At 49.1% G+C, this 22,306-nt stretch overlaps 13 protein-coding genes across 13 annotated transcripts, besides 14 other annotated features; all 13 read left to right on the top strand.

Annotated features, from left to right (window-relative positions):
• Positions 1-304: 304 nt before the first annotated feature.
• TraAM80_02067 (ATP synthase OSCP delta subunit-like protein) lies at positions 305-1,069 on the top strand (the record flags this gene model as incomplete). Its single annotated transcript, XM_029379086.1, has 1 exon — positions 305-1,069. One exon carries the CDS (start codon positions 305-307, stop codon positions 1,067-1,069), a length of 765 nt encoding a protein of 254 aa, XP_029241052.1.
• Positions 1,070-1,685: 616 nt separating this feature from the next.
• TraAM80_02066 (putative histidine ammonia-lyase) lies at positions 1,686-3,302 on the top strand (the record flags this gene model as incomplete). Its single annotated transcript, XM_029379085.1, has 1 exon — positions 1,686-3,302. One exon carries the CDS (start codon positions 1,686-1,688, stop codon positions 3,300-3,302), a length of 1,617 nt encoding a protein of 538 aa, XP_029241051.1.
• A 209-nt stretch (positions 3,303-3,511) lies between these two features.
• Positions 3,512-3,581: a microsatellite.
• Positions 3,582-4,180: 599 nt separating this feature from the next.
• TraAM80_02065 (prolyl oligopeptidase) lies at positions 4,181-4,753 on the top strand (the record flags this gene model as incomplete). The annotated part of the gene is made up of 1 exon (XM_029379084.1): positions 4,181-4,753. One exon carries the CDS (start codon positions 4,181-4,183, stop codon positions 4,751-4,753), a length of 573 nt encoding a protein of 190 aa, XP_029241050.1.
• Positions 4,754-5,360: 607 nt separating this feature from the next.
• Positions 5,361-6,275, top strand: TraAM80_02064 (putative prolyl oligopeptidase, putative,serine peptidase clan SC, family S9A; the record flags this gene model as incomplete). Its single annotated transcript, XM_029379083.1, has 1 exon — positions 5,361-6,275. One exon carries the CDS (start codon positions 5,361-5,363, stop codon positions 6,273-6,275), a length of 915 nt encoding a protein of 304 aa, XP_029241049.1.
• Positions 6,276-6,285: 10 nt separating this feature from the next.
• Positions 6,286-6,334: a microsatellite.
• Positions 6,335-6,365: 31 nt separating this feature from the next.
• Positions 6,366-6,389: a microsatellite.
• Positions 6,390-6,421: 32 nt separating this feature from the next.
• Positions 6,422-6,503: a sequence feature (A-rich).
• A 429-nt stretch (positions 6,504-6,932) lies between these two features.
• TraAM80_02063 (uncharacterized protein) lies at positions 6,933-7,412 on the top strand (the record flags this gene model as incomplete). Its single annotated transcript, XM_029379082.1, has 1 exon — positions 6,933-7,412. The coding sequence occupies one exon, from the start codon at positions 6,933-6,935 to the stop codon at positions 7,410-7,412; it is 480 nt and encodes a 159-aa protein (XP_029241048.1).
• A 150-nt stretch (positions 7,413-7,562) lies between these two features.
• Positions 7,563-7,645: a microsatellite.
• Positions 7,646-7,725: 80 nt separating this feature from the next.
• Positions 7,726-11,688, top strand: TraAM80_02062 (cpc1/kpl2; the record flags this gene model as incomplete). Its single annotated transcript, XM_029379081.1, has 1 exon — positions 7,726-11,688. One exon carries the CDS (start codon positions 7,726-7,728, stop codon positions 11,686-11,688), a length of 3,963 nt encoding a protein of 1,320 aa, XP_029241047.1.
• Positions 11,689-11,742: 54 nt separating this feature from the next.
• Positions 11,743-11,770: a microsatellite.
• A 196-nt stretch (positions 11,771-11,966) lies between these two features.
• On the top strand, positions 11,967-12,875 carry TraAM80_02061 (mitochondrial carrier protein; the record flags this gene model as incomplete). Its single annotated transcript, XM_029379080.1, has 1 exon — positions 11,967-12,875. The coding sequence occupies one exon, from the start codon at positions 11,967-11,969 to the stop codon at positions 12,873-12,875; it is 909 nt and encodes a 302-aa protein (XP_029241046.1).
• Positions 12,876-13,159: 284 nt separating this feature from the next.
• Positions 13,160-13,182: a microsatellite.
• A 223-nt stretch (positions 13,183-13,405) lies between these two features.
• Positions 13,406-14,455, top strand: TraAM80_02060 (putative replication factor C, subunit 5; the record flags this gene model as incomplete). The annotated part of the gene is made up of 1 exon (XM_029379079.1): positions 13,406-14,455. One exon carries the CDS (start codon positions 13,406-13,408, stop codon positions 14,453-14,455), a length of 1,050 nt encoding a protein of 349 aa, XP_029241045.1.
• A 291-nt stretch (positions 14,456-14,746) lies between these two features.
• Positions 14,747-14,783: a microsatellite.
• Positions 14,784-15,307: 524 nt separating this feature from the next.
• TraAM80_02059 (uncharacterized protein) lies at positions 15,308-16,603 on the top strand (the record flags this gene model as incomplete). Its single annotated transcript, XM_029379078.1, has 1 exon — positions 15,308-16,603. One exon carries the CDS (start codon positions 15,308-15,310, stop codon positions 16,601-16,603), a length of 1,296 nt encoding a protein of 431 aa, XP_029241044.1.
• A 34-nt stretch (positions 16,604-16,637) lies between these two features.
• Positions 16,638-16,689: a sequence feature (A-rich).
• Positions 16,690-16,927: 238 nt separating this feature from the next.
• On the top strand, positions 16,928-18,052 carry TraAM80_02058 (f2o10.10 protein-like protein; the record flags this gene model as incomplete). The annotated part of the gene is made up of 1 exon (XM_029379077.1): positions 16,928-18,052. One exon carries the CDS (start codon positions 16,928-16,930, stop codon positions 18,050-18,052), a length of 1,125 nt encoding a protein of 374 aa, XP_029241043.1.
• Positions 18,053-18,536: 484 nt separating this feature from the next.
• Positions 18,537-19,010, top strand: TraAM80_02057 (uncharacterized protein; the record flags this gene model as incomplete). Its single annotated transcript, XM_029379076.1, has 1 exon — positions 18,537-19,010. The coding sequence occupies one exon, from the start codon at positions 18,537-18,539 to the stop codon at positions 19,008-19,010; it is 474 nt and encodes a 157-aa protein (XP_029241042.1).
• Positions 19,011-19,155: 145 nt separating this feature from the next.
• Positions 19,156-19,194: a sequence feature (A-rich).
• A 79-nt stretch (positions 19,195-19,273) lies between these two features.
• Positions 19,274-19,306: a microsatellite.
• A 131-nt stretch (positions 19,307-19,437) lies between these two features.
• On the top strand, positions 19,438-19,782 carry TraAM80_02056 (membrane-associated progesterone binding protein 2; the record flags this gene model as incomplete). Its single annotated transcript, XM_029379075.1, has 1 exon — positions 19,438-19,782. The coding sequence occupies one exon, from the start codon at positions 19,438-19,440 to the stop codon at positions 19,780-19,782; it is 345 nt and encodes a 114-aa protein (XP_029241041.1).
• Positions 19,783-19,960: 178 nt separating this feature from the next.
• Positions 19,961-20,006: a sequence feature (GA-rich).
• A 662-nt stretch (positions 20,007-20,668) lies between these two features.
• TraAM80_02055 (methyltransferase) lies at positions 20,669-21,793 on the top strand (the record flags this gene model as incomplete). The annotated part of the gene is made up of 1 exon (XM_029379074.1): positions 20,669-21,793. The coding sequence occupies one exon, from the start codon at positions 20,669-20,671 to the stop codon at positions 21,791-21,793; it is 1,125 nt and encodes a 374-aa protein (XP_029241040.1).
• A 5-nt stretch (positions 21,794-21,798) lies between these two features.
• Positions 21,799-21,832: a microsatellite.
• Positions 21,833-21,959: 127 nt separating this feature from the next.
• Positions 21,960-21,997: a sequence feature (GA-rich).
• Positions 21,998-22,306: the final 309 nt, after the last annotated feature.

The following is a 22,306-nucleotide window of genomic DNA, read 5'->3' as shown; positions in this document are numbered from 1 at the left end:
GCGTGCGAGAGTGGTTGGAGAAGATGTGTTACAGCTTCCTTCTGCCCTCTCTCCTCATTTGTTGTTGTTTTTGCCTGTGCCCCTTTCTTTTTACAATCATCTGAGCTTTTGATTTTGCGTGCAGGAAATAAAGAAAGAAAAGAAAAGGGGAGGGAGGAGTACAAGATGATCGACACAGGGGCACCCCCTTCTTTCCCCCTCGTTTTTTTTTCTTTTTTTATGCTCTGCTGAATGTCTCCACTTACCGTCCCCCTCCCCATCTACACTTTTTTTTTTTTATGTGGGTTAAGGTAACGAGCATAGGATGTTCCGTCGTTTCTCCGCAAGCGCGTTGTCTGTCGCTGCGGCTCGCTTCTACACCCCATCGGAGGGTCTCAAGAAGCTGTACACTAGCGATTTTGACAAGGCTGCATTTCCGCTGAACATTGTGCCCGGCGATAGTGTTCTTTTCGCAAAGTTCCTTTACAAGGCGGCTGAACAGACAGGAAACTTTGATGTTATCCTGAGGGACTTTCAAAAGATCGCAACTGCCTCGAGTAAATTTCCCGTCTTCTGGGAGCGTACGACGATCATTGAGGACGTTGCCGAGTTCAAGAACCTATCGGAGCCCACGTTCTTTACGCTGGTGTGGATGCAGAATAACGGCATGTTAGACCTCATCCCGGAAGTGGCGGAGGTTTTTGAGACGTACGTCAACGCCAAACAGAATAAAGCTGTGGCGAAAATATACGTGGCCCCAGGGAAGGAGAGCGACGTGGCGGAAGCCAAGCGTGTGGCGCAGGAGCTGCACAAGGAAGCAAAGGAGCTTGCCGGCCACACACTTGTCTTTAAGACGGTGGTCGATCGCTCCATTGTGACAGGTTTTGCGGTGGAACTCGCCGGGCGGTACGTGAACCGTGCTGAGGGCCACAAACAGCACACCACCGTGGATGAGGCGGATTATACCACCGTTCCGCCACCGAGGCTTTCGAAGACCGTGTGGGAAGATAACATTGAAACGGAGGTGCTTCGCCGGTATCTTGACAGCCTCGCCGAGTATGATGCGGAAGAGGCAAAGTACGGTGTATGAGGGAGAAGTGCACAAAAGAAGGGAGACGGGGGGCTGCAAGATATTTCAAGGTAAAAAAGTAAAAAAGAAAAAAAGGACAAAGAAGGCGGAACAGGCGGAAAGTAGAAAATAAGAGAAAACAAAACGAAAGAAAAAAGGAGAGGGGAATTTCTTTTGAGTTATTAACCCATTTTTCTCTTTTTCTGGTCCCTTTTCACCCCTCAGTCCGTGAGTGTGGGGGGAAGGGAAGCAGCGCATCGTGTGAGGCGACGGCGGAGTAGGCAATTTTAGAGGAGTGGAAGTAGGAGAGAGATGGAGAGGGGGATACTAATGGTGCCAGTAGCAACAACATCATTGGCCAAATTTTCTCAAGTCCGTCCTCTCACAATGTTGCCGCTTGTTTTTGGGTGCGTGTGTATTTGTGTCTACGTACGTTTGTACCGTTGTGTGTGTGCAGTGTCACTACAAACTCCAGTTTCCTTGCGACTTGTTGTTGTTGTGTGTTGATAATGCGATGTTCGGCTCTTTTCCCCTGTCGGTGGCGAAAGAACCTACAAGTGCTTTTAGAAAACTAATAGCGAAGAATAGCAATTCTTTATTTATATATTCCTTCTTGCGTGGCGAGCACTAACAAAGAATGCAGAGTCAGGTGAGGGTTATCCTTGATGGCTGCTCTCTTACACCTGATGCGTTATACTCTTTGGGCTATGAAAAGGGCGCCACAATTGAACTTTCAGACGAGGCAGTTACAAAAATTAAAGCTGGACGTGCCGTGATCGATAAGATTGTTGAGGAAAATCAAACGGTTTATGGCATCAATACAGGCTTTGGTAAATTTGAGTCAACGATTATCGCACCGGATCAACTGGAGCTTCTGCAGCTGAACCTCGTTCGATCCCACAGCGCATGTGTGGGGGAGCCCCTGACACCCCAACGGGCCCGCATGATGATGGCCCTTCGTGTCAATATTCTCTGCAAAGGTCACAGCGGCATTCGTTTGGAAACGGTTCAAAAGTACGCCAAGGCATTCAACGCTGGTGTGGTTCCCTACATTCCAGAACAAGGAACCGTTGGTGCCAGCGGGGATCTGGGTCCACTCTCCCACCTGGCCTTAGGGATGCTTGGTGAAGGACGCCTTGCAACGCTTAACAACCTGAAGTTCCGTGAGGCCCGGCTTGTTTTACAGGAGCTGGGCATCGAACCCATCACGTTGAAGGCGAAGGAAGGGTTGGCGCTTATTAACGGAACGCAGTTTATTTCTGCCCTCGGTACAGAAGCTGTTGTGCGAGCTCGAAGAGCTGCTCTCCTTGCGGACGTTGTTCTTGCAATGTCTCATGAAGCGCTACTGGCATCTGTGAGTGCCCTTAACCCCGAGATTCACCGTGTGCGTCCTCACAAGGGTCAGCAGATTGTGGCTCAGCGTCTGCGGTCACTTTTACACAACGAGAAGCATATCTCTTCGATTCTACTCAGCCATAAGGCTTGCGGTCGCGTTCAGGATGCCTATTCTATCCGTTGCTCTCCCCAGGTGCATGGGATCTCCAATGACGTCATCGAATGGGTATACGGCGTCCTCACCACGGAGCTCAATTGTGCCACCGATAACCCATTGGTATTCCCGCATGGAGCGGTAAAGGTGGTTTCGTGTGGCAATTTCCACGGTGAGTACCCAGCGAAGGCCCTTGATATGCTTGCCATTGGTGTGCATGAACTTGGGAGTATCAGTGAGCGTCGTATCGAGCGTCTTAACAATCCGTCTCTCAGCCGCCTTCCTGCGTTTTTGGTGGAAAACGGAGGACTTAACTCGGGCTTTATGATCGCTCATTGCACTGCTGCCGCCCTTGTCTCGGAGAACAAGGTCTACTGTCACCCCGCCTCCGTTGACAGCATCTCCACCTCTGCTGCTCAAGAAGATCACGTTAGCATGGGAGGGTTTGCCGCACGCAAGGCCATTAAGGTGGTGGAAAATGTCGAATACATCCTTTCCATCGAGCTTCTGTGCGCCTGCCAGGGCGTCGATCTCCTGCGGCCGCTCACGTCGACGGAGCCGCTGGAAAAGGTCTGGAGTCTCGTCCGTAACGTCTGCCCCAGTTGGGGTAAGGATCGTGAAATGCACACCGACATCAAAAATCTTGCAGAGCTGCTGCGCTCCGGTGCCGTTTGGAACGCCGTTAAGAAGTACATCCCAGAGGAGGCGCGCTTCCTAGATGTCTTTACCGTCAAGAAACCGTTTGAGCTGAAATCCAACATTTGAGGGGTAAACACATGGAACACAATAACAAGGCAATTGATGATGCCAATGTGGCGGAGAACAGCATTCCCCCTTGGCTCAGTCTCCCTCTGTAAAGGGGCAGTGGTAAATAAAGGTATAATCCAGAGAAAAACGTATCATTAGTAGAAAAAGGAAAAAAGGTGCGCAACTTTTTAAAATGAAATTGGGCCAAGACTTTTTTTTTGTACTACTATCTTTATATATATGCTGATTTTCATTATAAATGTATATGTATATATGTATATATAATGGAAATATGTAGGTGGAGGAAACTTAATCCGTTATTTTCTCCTTACCAGTTGCATTTCGTCAAACAGAGAATGCGTGAGAAGTGGTATTTTAGGGCAATCTATAAATTTGTTTGGAGGTAGACGCTGTGATAGATTGGTGCCCCCTATTATTTATTTATTTAGTTGTGTCTAACAACTCAGTTATTTTATATTGATAAAGGCATACAGGCCTATCTTGTATTTCTTTATTTGCATCGACACTTGTGTGGGGCTTCTTTACCACTTATTTATAGACTCCTGCTTTGTAACCTAGCCCTCCGAATCGCTGACTACGAAGTATACTCTTGAGCTCTTATATCAATATCGTACAACTTTGCGAGAAGTACGGCGTGGACAGAGGGGGGAGAGAAAAATGCATAAGGTGGAGAAATACGGATATACAGTTTAGCAGGGTTGCCTTGGTCTGGTTGGACCGCGCGTTTTGTGTGCTTGTGTGTCTTTATCGGTTGTTGTTGTTTGTGATTCTATTGTTTACTTTTTCAACCTTCGCCTTTTGTTTCTCCTAATTTTGTGTGCTTGTTTCTTTAAAGTTTTAAAGTGAGGAAGGAAAATAAAATAAACAAAAAGGCAATGCGCTCCCTGTACCCGTTGGCGAGGCGCTCGGCGGCGGCCTACACGATGCACAGTGTGAATGTGCCCGAGGCCTACGACTACCTCGAGAACCCTGAGAACCCTGAAACAAAGTCGTTTGTGCAGGCACAAAATGCATTATTTGAAGACTATCTTACTTCCGATGCCGAGTTGCGCAAGAAACTCTTTGACAAGATATTAAACTCGCAGGATTACCCGCGTAGTTCCAACCCCAGTTTTCGCAAGGGGCACTACTATTACTATCATAACTCCGGCCTGCAAAATCAGAGTGTTTTGATGCGCGCGAAAAGCCTTACCGATGACGCTTTGAGCATCTTTCTGGATCCCAACACAATGAGCAGTGACGGTACAACGGCTGTAAAGGTCTCCGCTTGGAGCGAGGACGAGACGATGTTGGCCTACAGCCTCAGTGATAAGGGAAGTGACTGGCAGCACATCCATGTGAGGCGTGCAGACACTGTGGAAGACACTTCAGATGTGATTGAATGGGTCAAGTTCTCTGGCATTGCATGGTGGCACAACCATGGATTTTTTTTATACACGTTACCCTGAACTTCAGGGTAATGTGGACAAGGGTGCTGAAACAGACCAAGCGCTGGATGCGTTTATCTGTTTTCATTATATCGGTCGTCCTCAAGAGGAAGACGTCGTGATTCTCTCTGTACCGAACCACCCACAGTGGTCACTGACGGCAGAGGTGTCTGACTGTCAGTCTTACGTCATTGTCTCTCTTTTTGACGGTTGTGATCCACACAACCTTGTGTGGGTTGCGGAACTTCCATCGGCTGAAGAGGGACTTGGTTCTGAACCATTGTCCTTTACAAAGCTTGTAAATGGGTTTGTTGGCACTTATGACTATTTGGGAAATAACGACAACATATTCTACTTTGTGACAACCCGTGATGCACCAAGAAAAAGAATTGTATCCATTGACATACACACTGGACACGAAGAGGTTATTGTGGAGCAGCAACCTTCCGTCCTAAGTCACGCCGCCCTTGTTAAGGATGTGTTTTTTCTCGTCTACCTGGAAGATGTAAAGGACGTGTTGTATTACCGCCGACTAGATGATCCTACATTAAACATCATCGCATTGCCTATTGGAACGATCACTTCATTCTTTGCCGAGCGAAAGAAGGAGTTTGTGTCTTTTAAAATTATGTCCTTCCTCCTTCCAGGACGTAGTTTTTTACTGGACGTTAAAGACCCACAGTCGTCGCTTCGTGTCTTTAAAGATGACACGGTGGAGGGACTTGTGGCGGATGATTTTGTCACGGAGCAGAAGTTCTACAACTCGTCAGACGGCACACGGATTCCGATGTTTGTTGTTTACAGAAAAGGCAGTGTAACCTCCAACTCGCCGCTGTTGTTGTACGGTTACGGTGGCTTCAATATTTCTTTGACACCTGCATTCAGCGCCTCACGGATGGTGTTTTTGAGAAACCTTGACGGTGTACTCGCGGTACCGAATATCCGTGGTGGTGGTGAGTACGGCGAGGACTGGCACAACGCCGGTCGACGAGCCTGTAAACAGAACTGTTTTACAGACTTCATTGAGGGAGCCAAATTCCTGCACCGCCACGGCTACGGCTCTCCACAGACAACTGCCATCATGGGTGGCTCAAATGGTGGGCTGCTTGTTGCGGCAGTGGCGAACCAAGCCCCAGAGCTGTTTCGTTGTGTTGTCTGCCAAGTGGGGGTGTTGGATATGTACAAGTTTCACAGGTTTACTATTGGGCATGCGTGGAAGTCCGACTATGGTGATCCAGACAAGGAAGAGGATTTCAAGGTTCTGCAACAATACAGTCCACTACACAATATTAAATCTGGTATCAAATATCCCGCCATCTTGGTGGTGACAGGCGACCACGACGACCGGGTGGTGCCACTACACTCACTAAAGTATGTGGCAACGCTACAACATGCAAACCCAACCGAAGGTGGGCCTTTCTTGGCGCGCATTGAGACGGCAGCGGGTCACGGTGCAGGCAAACCGACGAGCAAGATACTGCACGAGACAGGCGATATTTACACATTTATCGCCAAGAGTATCCATGCGTCGTGGAAAGAATAGATGGGAAGAGTATATTATATTATATATATACATATATATATATATATATATATATATATGGCCGCCATTGTTTTAAGCTAACTTGGCGCCATTATTATTATTATTGTTTTTTTTTGTTTGCAGCACGCCCTCTAAGATTATTGTAGTTGTTGTGACATTTTTTGTTTTATTTTGTTTTATTTTATTTTATTTTATTTTGTTTTTTAATTGTTTTTTTTTAAATTTTAAAAGGGCTGTAGATGTCTTCTCTCATGGTTGCTTTTTAGTTCTTCCTCTTCTCCATATGGAAGGAATATTTTGTTGCTACGTCTTTTCTTGTTTTCTTGAATGCACGCATGCGCAGTACTTGAGGCCCGTAAAGATGGTGGCCGAAGAAGGAGCGACACTAAAAGGAGTTTTTTCCCACAGATTTGTGGAATGAGCCACTGCGTGCGGTAAGTCGGACGCGTGATCGGCTGGGTCATATTGACTTTGCTATGGTGGTGCCCCCGCTGCGATCGTTTGTGTACTGCATGTTGTGTCCTTTTCTCTGCTATCCGATTGCCGTGCTGTACTTGTGGGGGTATTACCGCTGCATGCGGACCCCAATCTTCCCCAAGTCGTACCGAAGGGAACGCCACACCTCACATGTGATGTACGGCGTGCAGAAGCGCGTGTATGATGCGAAGCAAAAACGTGTTCAATGAGACGACAGTAAGTGATTCAGATGAAGTTAAGCGCGCCCTTGAAGTCACGAATGGCGCACGAAATCATTTTGTGGATGATCCCAACGTGAATGGTGTCGCGTACTTTGTCGTGGATCAAAAAATTATGAGGGCGGAGGCCATTTTTACAGGGGAAAATTGGACCTGGGCGTTTATCTCGGACAGTTGCAGATTTTCAATCCCTGTCCTCTTAGCGTACGTATTCGTTCCCTCGTGCAGGTGGCTTGGAATAGACCTACAGTTCTGGGTTCAAGGTCGTTTGTGTTGGTGGCAGTTGCGGCATCCCATACTTCTTCATTTCGCACCGGGACCACAACAGCGCCATCAAGCGCATCAACATCACGAAGCCCCCACCAAAGGGCAAGGAGCAGTGGACCAAAAATCTTTAGCGCCAACCGTACAGACACGTGTCTGGCTGTGTGGGACAAAATAAATTTAGTTTTATTTTCCGTTGTTTTTTTTTTTTTGACAATGGCCTGTAGGAAGAGGGATCTTCCAGGGGCGGGACGGCTACCAATGAGGGAGGACGCGGAGAAAAGAAGAAAAGTAGCGAGCTTCCTCTCACCTTCATCTTGTATGTACGTGTTGTTTTTATTTTCGCTGCTGTTATGTTCTTTAGGTTTTATATGTTGTTGTTTTTTTTCTTTTATCTATTTATTATTATTTTGGTGGGGGGGGGGTGCACTTGGCTAGGGTTTGGTCTCTTTGCAGGACGGGTTTTCTTTGTGAGGAGGTGGTAGACGGGGATGCAGGAGGCTGAGCGTTTTGTGGCCTCGCTGCACGCTACACGAGAGGATGAGGAGCAGCGGCGGGAGGCTCTCAGGCGGCGGCGCATTGATTGTATCATAGCAGGCAAAAAGGAGCGCACGCAGCGTTCCAAGGACATGCTGAGTGTTGTTCTGCAGCGCGGCGTCCAGGCTGTATCGTTGCCCGAGGACAAGTTCTTGGGTTCCCTCGGGGATGTAGGGAGGTGGTGGGACCTGATCAGCGAGCATATTCTGGAGGAGAAACGGGAGTGTGAGGAGGCCGTGAAGCTGCAGAAACGGCTGAACTCCATGTACCTAACGTCAATGAAGAGGCGAGAGGAGAAGGAGCAGTCAACAGCGATTGGAAGCGACGAGCGCCGGTTGCGCGAGTTGGAAGAGTGGTGTTTGGAGGAAGAACGCAGGACAAGGGATGATGTGATTGGTGACGTCGTTAACCGCATTCTCTTGGCTGTTGACGCATGCATCGGATTCACTGAAAAACACGCTCTTGAAGGTAGTGTTTGTAACACGCTCCTTGGCGGCATCACTCTGAATGCTTTTATTCGAACCATCAACGGGACATCATTGACTGGGGAAGAGCGAGCTCGCATTGCCTTTACAGATATCTTTCACTGCCATCCATTTCAAATAACAGGGGATGCATTTCTTTACCTTCTTTATGCCATGTACGACAAACTGGCACCGGATGCCTCTTCTGTCAACTGTTTTGATATCTCTTGCAGGCCGCTGTTTGTGATAAATGGACCAAAGTTTAGCGGTAAGACAGTTGTGTCTCGTGAGGTTTCTGCTGAACTTTCGCTGTTGTCCCTCACAGATCGGGACCTGACAAATAAGGCCCTGCAGGCGTACCGAAATGAGCGTAATGGTTTACCAACCCTTGTGACGGTAGAAGACAGCAACGCATTGCCAGTACTCTCAGCCTATGAAGAGCATAACGTGCAGGACGAGGAAATTGTATACCACAGCGAGTCACGCATTGAACAGGTTGTCGAATCCTTTGTGCGGCTTAGTCCATGGGCTAAGGTGGGCAAGACCATTGAGGCTGCCCTTTTCCGCGGTGAAGCAGTGGACCCATACCTCATCGTGGAGCTGATGCAGCTGGAGATGGCTGACACCACATTGCAATGTGAAGGTATATTGTTCGACGGAACGGTTGGTGTATTGGGGCAGCTTTGTGTTCTGCAGCGTATGATTCCAAAAAAGGTGCATTTGTTTGAGGGGGTCTTGCGAGACTTCCCGCCCCGTATAGAGGAGGTTCCCTTATCAACACTGCTGCTTGTACCGCGGGAGACACACTCTAATGTGGGCAGTCTGAAGAGCGAGGTCCGGCCAAGGCCACCAAAGAAAGGAGTTGACCTCAGCGCATTGCCACCGCCTGTGCTGCCAGAGGTGACACGGCCTGAGTTGACAGAGGAGGAAAATAATGCAATAGCATACTGGGAGCAACACGGGCAGATGTACTCTCTATTCTCAGCTGTTGTGCATATTGACTGCAGGCCGCATGAAATTTTTGGCCGCTTTGCTGGACTTCGTGTTGATAAAGAGACAGGAGAACATTACCACATGGTGTTTAGTCCTCCGCCGACAGAGCGCTTGCCGTATTTGGTAAGCCTCGACCGTGTGAAAACTTCCACAGCGCAGCTGCACCGTCTCTTGTTTAACCAGAACTGGTACTGGGAGACGATGAGGCGCTGGCTGAAACGTGAAGAGGGATGCGGTAAAAACGTGCACGAAGTCAACGGAGAAAGAGCATTGGAGGAAATCATAGTTGATGTTCGGAATATTATTCAAGAGGCAGGAGAGAAATACAAGGAAGGCATTCGGTATCACGATGCTGCAATGGCCGCAAAAAAGAGGCGGGCATACATTGATGCAAGCATTGCTGAGCAGGAGGCAGCGCAGGAGGCTGAAAGAAAGCGTCTCATAGCGGTTTATGCAGAATGTGGAGCACCTATTCCGCCGGAATTAGAGTCTCGGTCACAGTTGTCGTCATTTTACACAATGCCAGATGCTCTACCAGAGGCTTTCATGCGACTGTTTTGCGCCTTTAGGACTCAATATGAGAGTGCATATGACTGGTTGGGGACAGCTGTGGAGAAACTCGCCAATGTGATGCTGGAGCACCGCTTCGAGGCGATGGATCTCTTCAATTACTTCTGGAACCAACAGGATGAAAAGCAGGAAAAACTGGATCAATTCGTGGCCAACTACAATGGAGTACCGCCCGAGATTCTGGGACAGCCCACATGTAAGGAGGAGCTACATCAGTTGGTGGATCAGCTCAGGGAGGAGTTGTTTCGCACGCTGGAGGCAACTGAAAAGGAGGCCAGTACAATGATTGAGCAAATCACAAAAAAGGAGTCCTTCTCAGGGCCATGGTGTGTGGCGGTGTGTAATGTTGGTGTTGCTATGGTGCAAGTGGAATTGGAGCGGTTCTTGGTGGCACTGAACTTGGTGGCGATGTACTTTGCCGCCGTTGTGAATGAGCCCTGCAATTTTGAGGAATTGGAATCGGAGGTCATTCTTGTACGTTCCACCACGGAGGCCGCGGCGGAGCAGACAAAAGGGAAAGAGAAGAAGATGCAAAGCACCAAGAAGGCTCCGCAGCTGGAGGAAGTGGTTGAAAAGACCCTTGAGGACACCTTTGTAGAGACCGTTGGAAAGATTGTAACCTCCATGGAAAACCTTGTGGGGAAGTTTTCTTCTGTAATTGAGGCGTCTGTGAAGGTGCGTGAAAGTGCCAAGACGTCTGCCATGGTGGCGGATGATGGAAGGACGGTATTGATTCTCAAGAGGTGTTTGCCCTTTGTTCAAGGTGAGTTGTCCAAGGCGCAGGAGCGTATTTCCTGTATACGGCAGTTCTTCCTTCAAATCCAACGTGAAGGGGAGGCGTACTGTACACGCATGAAGGACAACATGCTCTCTCACACACGGGAGAAAAGTTTCCGCCAGGCTTCAGCAGTAAACACGGCGATCTACATTATTCGTAACGCCATTGAAGAAGAGCGGCCTCTTCCTCCCATGCACTTGGGACGCGATACGTTTCACACCGTCCCTGCGGCAACACAAGAAGCAATCGATCATTGCCTTTCCTCATCCCATAAGCTGCAGATATTGCCGGCGTCAGAAGGACCAAAGATCCATGCAACACTCTCTTCTTCTCGGTTGGTGGACATCATTATAGCATTCCGTTCTGTAGCGCCTGACTACGCACTGGGACGCACGGAGTTCTTTTACATTGTGCGTCCTGACGATTACGCTGGGGCCACTGCCAGAAACCTTGGTCGTCTTAAAACACCGGATGAGCTTTTTGCCGCGTTTGATCCGCTTGGTTGCGGTTTCATCGACTGGCGGGAGTTTGTGGTTCATCTGCTTTTATGGTGTGCGCCGGTGCCGGAGGTGGGGTCAGACGTAGATGTGAAAAATAATTTTTATATCCCTGAATGCTCCATCACGGAGCTGCTGGAGATCCGGACCGACCTTGGCCCCGAGGCGGTCACCGCGGAGGTTTTTTATGATATCCCCTTCTTCTTTGATAACTACATGGCGGACGACCGGTTGGAGGCGTACGTGCGTGCGCTGTGGATGACATTCTCGGCCGCAGACGGTTTGTTGGATCCGATGCCTTTGTTGGTGTTTCTTTGCATTGACCGACAACCCATTCGCGGGACGCAAAAGGCGTTCTATGTCCTCTCTCAAAATGGGGACGGCGTCTTGACGTCAGAGGAATTGGACTTTGCCTTTCACGTGCGGGTGACGAACCCACGTAACATGTGTCTTTCAGATGTATTTTCACCCGAAAACATTGCAACGCTCTACGACGGTGAGCTCTCGCTGGCCTTTCAGTCTGTTGGCGCGCGGGTCATTGGGCGTACCATGCTCAACCACACCGATGCATTTCACCGCAAGTCTTTCCTTGAAAACGAGCCTCAAGTCAAGTGAGTAGAATGTAATTTTAGAGTGAATAGCCTTCAAACAGGCCAACTATGACGACAGGAAAGAAAGAAAGAAAGAAGAGAGAGAAGGTGCGTACATGTCTCTCATTTGCTTCGGACGGATTTGCCTCCTCCATGTTGCACTTTGCTCTTTTATTTGTGCGCTAATCCGTGAGTGCATATATGTCCGTTTTTGTTTTTGTTTTTGTTTTTGCTTGCACCACTACCGCCCTCAATAAACTTGGTACCTGCATTGGAGACTAGAGTTGCCCGATAGGTACTCGCATGGCCGACAAGCACGACAGGAAGAATGAAGCTGACAGTGTGCACAAAGTCACAGTGCTGCAGCGTTTTGTCGGTGGGACAATTGGTGGGATGCTGCAGGCGTTAACCAGCCACCCATTCGACACCGTCAAGTCGCGTGTGCAGAGCGGACTCTTCCCTGGCGTCTTGTCCTGCTGTCGTCATACATGGGCAAATGAAGGTTGTCATGGTTTTTATCGTGGGCTGGCCCCACCACTCGTAATGGGCGGTGTGTACAATTCCATATTGTTTAGCCTGAACCAGTTCATGACGAATTTAGTGACACCTGCGGGTTTCGATCCAAAAAACAGACTCCCACTCTGGCGGACAGCCTTGGCAGCATGGTTGACGGCGCCGATTTACACCCTCTGCATCACCCCGATGGAGAATGTAAAGGTGAGGCTGCAGTTGCAGAACAACTCCCAGGCAACAAAAAAATTTACAGGCGCAACCAGCTGTATTCGTTACATCTTTGTGAGGGAGGGTTCACTCGGATTCTTTGCGGGGTACGTACCAACGATGCTCTCGCGCCTAGTGGGGCTCCCCTTTTACTTTTCAGGATACCAGTTGGTAAAGCAGCAGATAGACAACTCCGCCTTTGGAGCAACCACAGGAGGGAGGAACTTTGGGGTGGTGATTAGCGGATGTGTGGCGGGGGTAGTCTTTTGGTTGAGTAATTACCCTTTTGACTACATGAAGACACAACTGCAGTCAGGTGGCAACACGAAAAGGACCTTCTCAGAGGTATTTGTCACCACGTATAGGACGGTTGGGGTGCGGGGCTTCTACAGAGGCCTCCCAGCATGTCTAGTGCGTGCGATCCCTGCCAACGCTTCTGTGTGGCTGGGCGTCGAGTGGGTAACGAGGATCATGCGGAAGTATGAGATTTGATGCCTCGGTCCGCTCCGTCCTTAGCTTTTATTTGCTTATCCCGCATCTCGGTCTTGTCTATATTTTCATAAGCGGTGACATTTGTATCATCCTTCTTTCTGCCTGTCTCTTGGTTAGAGGCAGATGGGTGTTGAATCTACTTTCCTGGCCTTGTGATGTGGGGGGCCTGTGCGCGTGTTTCGCGTCTGGGTATTCTTCTTAAGGGTGGCATTGCCTTATATGAATACATATGTACGTGCATTATTGTTCTTGTTGTTTTGGCCTTGCAACGGTGGTGCGCGCAATTTTTTGTTTGTTTGTTTGTTTGGAAAAGTGCACAATAAGATTCAGTTCTTCTTACTTTTAATTTTACTATTGCACACACGCAGGCTACACTGTTTCCTTTGCTCCTCAACAGGTTGCAGACGTACAAACAACGATAAACCACCCCCAAAACTGTATTTTGTTTATTTTGGTGGTTTTTTTTTGTTATTAATTTTTCTCCAGCCCTTTGACTATTGCTTTTCTCTTGTCACTTTCAGACGCTAGCAATGCTGTGGGTAGACAAGTACCGCCCCAAGTCGCTCGATGAAGTGGAGCTGTACCCGGAGCTGACAGGAGTGCTTAAGCGACTTGCTGAATCGCAGGACCTTCCGCACCTGCTGCTCTACGGCCCGTCAGGTACGGGGAAGAAGACACGCGCCATGGCGGTTCTACATCATGTGTACGGCCCCTCTGTGTATTCCCTGCGGCTTGAGCACCGATCTGTGCAGGTGACAGATAGCAAAGTTGTTGACATTGCAATCCTGAGCTCTCCGCATCATATTGACATCAATCCCTCAGATGCTGGAAACTACGATCGGGTGATTGTAATGCAAATGATTCGGGAGATTGCCCAAACTGTCTCATTGCAGACTAGTACCTCCACTGGCGTAAGGTATAAGGTGGTGCTTCTTAATGAGGTGGATAAAATGGGCCGAGCCGCGCAACACGCTCTTCGACGAACGATGGAAAAGTACATGTCAACATGTCGGTTGGTGCTTATCTGCAACTCAACCTCGCGTCTCATAGCACCGCTTCGTTCACGATGTTTGGCAGTCCGTGTCCCTTCGCACTCCAAGGAAAATTTAAGCAAAGTTGTCCGGCACGTATGTGAGCGCGAAAATCGGTCACTGCCCTCCGCGGCGTTCATGGCTACCGTGACACAGCGTTCCGAGGGTAATCTGCGCCGCGCCCTGTTGATGGTAGAGGCAGCTGCCATGACAAACGTCGAGTTCTCCGGGAATGGCACTGATATTCCCCAGCCGGACTGGCTGGTATTTCTTGACGAAATTACCAACGACATTCTCTCAGAGCAAACGCCGAAGAAACTGCATGAAATACGTGGAAAATTCTACGATCTCCTTGGTCAGTGCGTCTCTGGCGAAGTGATTCTTCGTGTGGTCCTTGAGAAGCTAATGTCTGCGGTCGATCCCGCACTTCGACGACCTGTGATTGCCCTTGCAGCACAGTACGATCACAACATGAAGCTTGGTACAAAGCCTATTGTGCACTTGGAGGCGTTTACTGCCGGCGTCATGCAGCTTTTGAAGCAGACATAGAAGTTCAGCCCCTACATATTTTTTCAGGAAGGCAACAAGCGTCCGACTCTCGAACCTCTGTGTTTAAATTGTGCGCGTTCACCTACGTGGTCTGGCTGAAACAAAACCTTCTCCTGCCTGGCGCACGCACAACTCTATTCTGTTCTTTGCCCACTCACCATAAACGTATCTACTTTTTCTTTTCCTTCTTTACTGTTGTTTTTCAAGCGAGGCGGGCTCTTTAGGCTTGTGCCTGTGCTTACCAAATTACTGTTGTTTGTATTCGTTCGGGCACACTTTGGGGAGGCTCGCGTTAGTAGTAGTATTTGTTGTTGTTGTTATTGTTGTTACCTTTCTTCTTTTCTAGGGCTACTGGGGATGATGCTTCGTCTTTCGCAGCCCTTGCTCATTGCCCATTGGTTCTGTGGGCATAAATTTAGGCACCGCTTCATGCGGGACAAGCGTTTCCATCCGTCGCTTCAGGCCGCCCACGACGCGCGCAACCGGTTCAGTAGGCGAAGGCATTTCAAGACAAATAGGTGGAACTACCAGCAGGCGTACCGCGATATGCCGTGAGGGTGCGGGGACGCACTTGCCCTCATCCGCGAATGGAGGAAGAAGAGCCGTTGGCGGGAGGCGAGATATACAACCAAAAAAAAAAAAATCTGAAGTAGAACGTACGAGTCGGTTTATTATGAAACGACTGTTTTATTTTCATTTTTATTTTTCTGCTTCTACTTTCCCGTCTTTGTGAATTTGTTTGTGCATATATATATATATTTTTGCCATGCTTTCAGCCTGCCTTGTGGAACTCCGCCGCCGCGCAGTGGTGCGGCATGCGTTTAGTTTGGCCTGCTTCTCTCTTTGGTCAGAATGACGTCGCAGGCATTATGCGAGGAAGGCAAGGCCGACCTTCGTGATGAGCTAGACGCCAGCGTCGAGTGTGGCTCCGGCTACATTTGTCTCTGCGGCCCACCGAGCAGTGGGAAGACGACGCTGCTTCTAAATTATCTCACGGCACGCGAGCAGCATGTCCGCAACATGAAGAGATCCTTTCTTCTAGAGTATGTGAGCGGCAAGGCGCTGGACGGTGATCCGTTGCAGCGACTGACATGGCGGCTTCAGCCGCACACGAGACGCAGGCGTACGGAATGCACGATTCGACAGTTTGGATGTTTGGTGCGGCAGTGGATGGACGACGCAGTGGAGGGGAGTGAGCTCCACTTCGTTCTAGACGACGCCGACATGCTGGAGGACGATGCCGTTCATGTCAATCATTGGCTGTCGGAGTGTCTCACGGCGACGCCGGAGGGGCGCAAGCAAAATATTGTTTGTTTGTGGATAGTTTCACAGATGCCGCTTCACATTTCCAACTCGTTTCGCTTCCATTTCCTGTCGAAGCCCGATGCGGCCGTGGTGCAAGGGTGGCTGAACTCCCTCTTTGTGGTAAATCGCGCGTTTCTTTTAGGCGACCCCGCCGTGAACACCCCACACTTTACGTTGGAGCAGGCTCACACAGCTGTAGTGGATGCCGTTGCTTACTACACCACGCACCTCCCAATGCGGGCCAGCATCGTGGCTCAGGATGTGCGTCAGCTGCTGCAACGCGTCTATCACATCTTACCGTTACTCGTGCCACACTACACATGTGGGCATCCAAATGCGATGCACCACTCAGCTGCGTGGGGGAAGCGACGGGAGTTGACGGCAGTGGGATCCAGCGGTGATCCACTAGTGGCGGCGTTGAAGCGAATCGGCTATTCGGCGATACTGTGGGCTGTGAGTGCCTTTTACTGCGGTGCTGTGCCTAAGTCAAAGCAGGCGTATGTGTTTGACGATCAGGAGTTACGGCGTCGTACAAACCCGTCAGGGCCAAATGCCACTTCACACAAGGCGGCTGTTTTGTCTTCATCCGCCCACATCGTGCATGTGCCACACCTCATGTTGGTGTACAGGGCTCTGCTTAAGATTTGTGTTCACCACATAGACCCACTGGAATTTGCTCCGGCGGAGACTGCCGTGCAACATCATCACACGTTAGTCTCGTGGGGCTTGTTGGCGCCTTCTTTACAGAACTCAAAGGCGTATCACTGTCATATTCCTGTCACCTCTGCAGTTGGTCTCTCCCAACTCCTTTCGCTGAATCTGTACGATCTCATTCCAAGATGACGCCGTAATTATAATTTATTTACTTACTCTTATAGTCTTTGTTGTTGTTGCTGTTGTTTGTTTGTTTGTTTGTTTTTCTTTTTATTCGGCAATGAAATTGATGATAGGGACTGTATATGTCGTGTTCTGTTCTCTAAACCCCCTTTTTTTTTCTCTCTCTCTATGAGTGTTTGCCTTAATTCTCAGTCGGCAGTGTGCGTGTGACATGGAGAAGAGGGCAATGGATTACGAAAACGTTCCTTCTTTTGTTTCTTTATTCTTTTGGTTTTTGCCTGAAACATGTTTTTCTCCGACAGAGTCCACATTGCTGAGGCAGTGACAAGAATGTCTGTTAGAAGCATGTTTCTTCCTCAATGGCATGAGCGACGGAAAATGTACTACTGGGTGGGGACTTTTTTGTGCGTGTTAGGTCTACTTGTGTTGACTGTCCTGTTGCTCAGAAATATGCTGCATTCCCAGAAGGCGGTGCCCTCCTTCATTGGCGGCTACTGCGCCATATTCGCCACGATACTCTCCTTCTTCCAAATTCTGGAACACCTGACCTGCTTTTCCGATCCGGAGTGTCAGACAAAAATTGTGCGTATCCTCTTTATGGTACCTCTCTACGCCATGATTTCATGGATATGCATAATTGCCCCCAGCGCCGCTGAGTACCTCAACCTGATTCGTGATGCTTACGAGAGTTATGCCATTTACGCCTTCTTTCAGTTGATGATAGCGCTTATGGGGGGCATGGATACCGTCTACCGCGCTCTCATGCTGGAGGAACGACCCCCTATAAAGCACTTCTTTCCGTTCTGTTGGATGGAGCCAGTGAAGGTCTCACCAACGTTTGTGCGGAATTGTCGTTTATGTCTTTTTCAATTTATGGTGGTGAAGCCGCTTGTAACGGTGGTGGTCATAATTTTAACGGCCAAGAATGAGATGGGCAGCATTTTAGATGTGGGCAAAGGATACTTTTGGACAACATTAGTGTATAACATATCCATAACGGTGGCGTTTACTGCTTTAGTTTACTTTTACACAGGGCTAAAAGAGTTTATGGAGGGGACAGATGCCTTCATGAAGTTTCTATGTGTCAAGGTGGTTATATTCCTCTCATTTTGGCAAGGCATACTCATTCAATTGCTCTCCGCCACACACGTTTTGCCTCAATTTCAGTATTGGTCAGAGGAACGCGTGCCACAGGGCCTGCAAGACCTGTTGGTGTGTATTGAGATGATGTTCGTGGCGTTTGCGCATCGTTACTGCTTCGGAACTGACGCCTACGCCCCGGACGCCGTGGTCGTGGAGGTGGAGCCTGGCCACGACAACGCTGAGGACGCCGGTGGGGTTTTCCCACAGCGGAATATTCCACAAATTCGGTACAGCGTGTTAGAAAATCTCAAGTACACGCTGAGGCATGAGGATATCATGTACGATTTGAAAGCCATCCTGCATAACCGCTAAAGGTACACACCGAAGGAAAGTACTGAAAGAGGGAGTATCGGTGGCTGAAAGAAAATAAAGCTGCGAACGCAGAAACGAACCGAAAGAAGAACAACAACACCGATAGGGGATGGTTGGGGGGAGAACGGGGATTCACCGATGTGTCTGCTGGTGCTATTTGCAGCGGTGGGGCTGCTTCTTTGATGCGTTTGCCATGTTAGATTCACTTTATTTTCTTTGAGTTCCTCACTCTTCCCCTCTTCCCCTCTTCCCCTCCCATCCATGTGCCTACTTTCCGTTGTCTTGCTTATTTCTTGGTTCATGCGGGTGTGTGCTTGTCATCACGAACAAACCCTCTTGGTATCCTTTTCTCTCATTTCCTCATTTGCGCCTCTGCTTACGTGTTTGTTATTGCTATGTCTGTGGCCTCCCTCGATCCTTGACGCCCACACGGTGCAACAAAGATGGGGGAAGAATAGGGTATGCGATGGCACCCAAAAAAAGGATGACAGATGCCCAGGCGGTGGATGAGAAGAGGCTGCAGCTGGAGTCCTTGAAGCGGCAGTGCCAAGCTGTGGAGCAGCTGATGATGCTGGCCAGCGAGGAGAAGCGCTATTTGGAACATGAGAAAACTGTTCTAAAGAGGAAGCAGGCGGAGCTGCAGGAGCAGAGCGATTCCACATTGAAAAAACTGGATGAGCAAGTTTGCGCCATGCAAAATATGTCGATAACGAACGAGGAGCAGCTTCGGCAGCGGATCAAGAGCCTTGAGAATAAAGTGGCGGAGGCTGAGGAGGTCAACGCAGCCCTGCGCTCTAAAGTTGAAGAAACGACACGATGGAAAAAGGGGGAGCTGCAACGACTAAGTGACGGTATTGAGTCTCTCCGAGGGCGGTTGGAGTCCAGGGCGCTGGAGTGTGGGGTACAGTTACGAAATATTCTGCTTGTGCAGTCTGAGCCGTTTGAAGGTCAATGTTGAGAAGAAAGAAGAGAGATGCAAAGTCAAAAAAAAAAAAACTCGTGTATGCTTGTGTCGACTGGCGCCAATGCTGACTCCCGTTAAAGGGGTGTTTCTTTAATGTCGTACTGTTCTCTGGCTCTTCGTGTCTCAGTGAAGCAATAACGTTTTCTGTTTTTGTTTTTCCACTTTCTTTTTGGTATTGACGGTGTTTGCGGATCTGCATCGCGCGCGTGCTCTTGCTCTCTAGCCGTGAGTGTGGTTTACATAAGTACATATAACATTATATATATATATATATATATATATATATATATTGTATTATATTAGCATTTATACCTATACCTGCATCGACTGCGGAAGTGGGGGAAAAGTGCGTGAGTGAGTCACTCTCTGAGAAACACTTGTGGCTGAAGTCAAGTGAAATTATAAGGCAAAAATCAAGGAAATGGAGCGACTGTTTGATGCAGTGGAGCTTAGTAAATATAACGGTGAAAACGGCATGCCCATTTACATTTCCGTCATGGGCGTCGTCTACGACTGTTCCACTGCAACCGAATTTTACGGCACCGGTGCCTCCTACCACGTGTTTGCCGGCAAAGACGTGTCACGCTGTCTTGCGAAGATGTTGATCAGCGATGAGGAGGCGAACGCCAGTTGGAGCAACCTTGCGGAGGAGCACCGTCAGTCTCTTGATGAATGGTCGGCGAAGTATCAGGAGAAGTACCCGGTTGTTGGTCGCTTTCTCTTGGATGATCTCTTCGAGAAGCGAGGGGCGGCGATGGAGCCTTGAGAAGAGCGGTGACCCGACGCCATGTACCCATGCGGCGGCGGGGTGGGGGGAATAGTAGAAGAGCCAGCGGGTGAAGGAATCAAACATGAAGCGAAACAACTATATTCCAAGGCACATGAAAGGGAGCTGACATCGAGAATGTGCGAACCTTCCCTCTGTGGGAGGGTGTATGCGTTCCTTTTTTTTTTTTTTGGTTCATTCTTTTTTCTGCCTTTTTTGTTTTTGCTTCGACCATCGGAAATATTAGGAATTTGCCAACGAAATAACATTCAACTCAGTTATGGTGCACTGCGTACACAACGATCCTTTCTTTGTTTGCCCTTCTGTTCGTCGGTTCAGCAAAAGATAATGCAGAGCAAAAACGCCTCCATCTTGGAGCGCGTTCTTGTAGGGGACGGCAGAAACGAGCGAGCAGGAGAGAAAGTGTGTGTGTGGAAATGAGGAACAGGACAGTCTGTATTTTCCGTGCCTCTTAGTGTACTTATTTTTGTTTTTCTATCTTTTACTCCAGCTGTCCGACCAACAAATGCACGTGTGCGCAGAGGCGGTTCCCAACGGTGCAGGAACTCGGAGGCGACGGTGCCCCACTCGTAAGCATTTTACTATAAAAAAAAAAATAGGCATCCATACAACTTTTATTGCCTTTATCATCATCTAAAAATAAAAAAGCGAGGAAGGTAGCGGGCCGCAGTACTTTCAGGAGCTGGCAGTGAATAAACCACACGAAGAAAAGGGGACTCAGGCTTTGTTGCCTGTATTCTCATTGGTTTCATTTCATTTTTTTTTCTGTGTGTGCGTGTGTTTATGCATGTGTGCTCCACGCCGGCACTCTTATTGCTAGTTCGCATTGTAGCGTGCGGGGGGCTCAGAAAGGGGAAAGTGCAGCATGTTGGAAGTGGCAGACAAGACGGTGGAGTTTTTGCTGCGCCACGACGCCGCGCGCCCACCACCTGGCATTGGCTTACTTACAGTGAACGAATTCGAGCGTGTTCACTGGAGAGATGCATTTGATAGCTTTCAGGAGGCTGGACGTCTGGCGCTCTGGAAGACGAAAAGTGCTCTAGATGACGTCAATGAGAGTGCGTATCTTGCTGCCCGTGATGCTCTTTTCCCGCTGGCTGTGAGCGGCAGCCAAGGCGTTGTTTTGTTTGGAAATCGTGCCGGCCACAAACTGCGCGAAGCGATGGAGGCCACCGGTGTTTGGGAGCACCTGCAACACGAGACAGTTGGGCGGAAGGGTAGTCTTGCCTTTGCCGATGTGTGCGGTGGCCCAGGCGCCTTCTCACAGGCCCTCTTTGGGATGTGCCGGCAGCATAAGCTGAAACTGAGGGGGTTTGGTATGACACTGCGCAGCGTGAAGGGGCTCGACTGGTACTCCAGTCTTCTGTCGGACCGCTTCCTGGCCACATACGGCATTGACGGCACCGGGGATGTCTTTAATTTGGCAAACATTGAGGCACTCCGCTCCTTAACTCTCACAGAAAATATGAAGCTTGTCGTGGCTGATGGTGGCTTCAATGTCCCTTTTGATATTGCGAACTATCAGGAAACTATCTCCGGTAGGATTCTCTTTGGACAATGGTTGACCGCGTTGAAGCTCCTTCGTGTTAATGGTTGCTTTCTGCTGAAGCTATTTGACACGTTTTCCCCGCTTTTACGCGTCATGTTGTACCTTTCCACGTACCTCTACGACCGCGTTCATGTGGTAAAGCCTCGCCACAGTCGTGTCCTGAATAGCGAGAGGTATTTGGTGTGTCTCGGCTTTCGCGGTGCCCCAGAGCCATGGATGAAACATTTTGAGCGCTGCTATCAGGCCGGTTTTACTGACAACGACCATATTCCAACTATAATGCCCATTTCGTGGGTGATGGAAGATGAGACATTTTTAAGTGACATGACAGAGATGAGCTCCACGATTGCGTCGAACCAGGTGGTGGCTCTGAAGATGGTGTTGGCAAAATTGCAGCTTTCTATCTCGGCGAAACAGACGGAGGAGCAGCCAGCTTCTTGACTGGAGTGCGGGTGCGGGTGCGGGTGCGGGTGCGGGTGCCAATGAGACCGCCGGAACAGGTGTTGGTTCAGGCGTTATGACTTCACCTTTCTATTTATCGGTGTGCCTGTGTGTGTTTAATGAGAAGTTTGTATACGTCTTTGTTTGTTTGCTGTTTCATCTAAGCTTCTGTTCTTTCCTTTTCTTTTTCATTTTTCTTTTGTTGGTTTTGCGTGTGTATTATCTCTTGTGTCACGACAAAAAAAAAAAAAAAAGTTGAGTTAGTGTCAATTATTTACTGTTTTCATCTCGATCTTGCCGATGTCAAAGCTTTCGCTTCTGCACCATGTTACACTTCCTCGACGCCAGTTGTTGCTTGTGGTGATGGACGGCGTGGGTATTGGCCCCAGCGACGAGTACGACGCGGTCCACTTGGCGAAGACACCTTTTATGACTCGCACCGCGCCGACGCAAAACNCTTTCGTTCCGTCTGCGCCCATGGCACTTCCGTGGGACTCCCTACTGACGCAGATA

Source organism: Trypanosoma rangeli, assembly GCF_003719475.1.
Source record: "Trypanosoma rangeli strain AM80 chromosome Unknown Tra_15.4_contig_00045, whole genome shotgun sequence".
Lineage (NCBI taxonomy): Eukaryota > Euglenozoa > Kinetoplastea > Trypanosomatida > Trypanosomatidae > Trypanosoma > Trypanosoma rangeli.
Note: the sequence above shows the minus strand (reverse complement) of the source record. Positions and strands in the feature narration are given on the sequence as shown.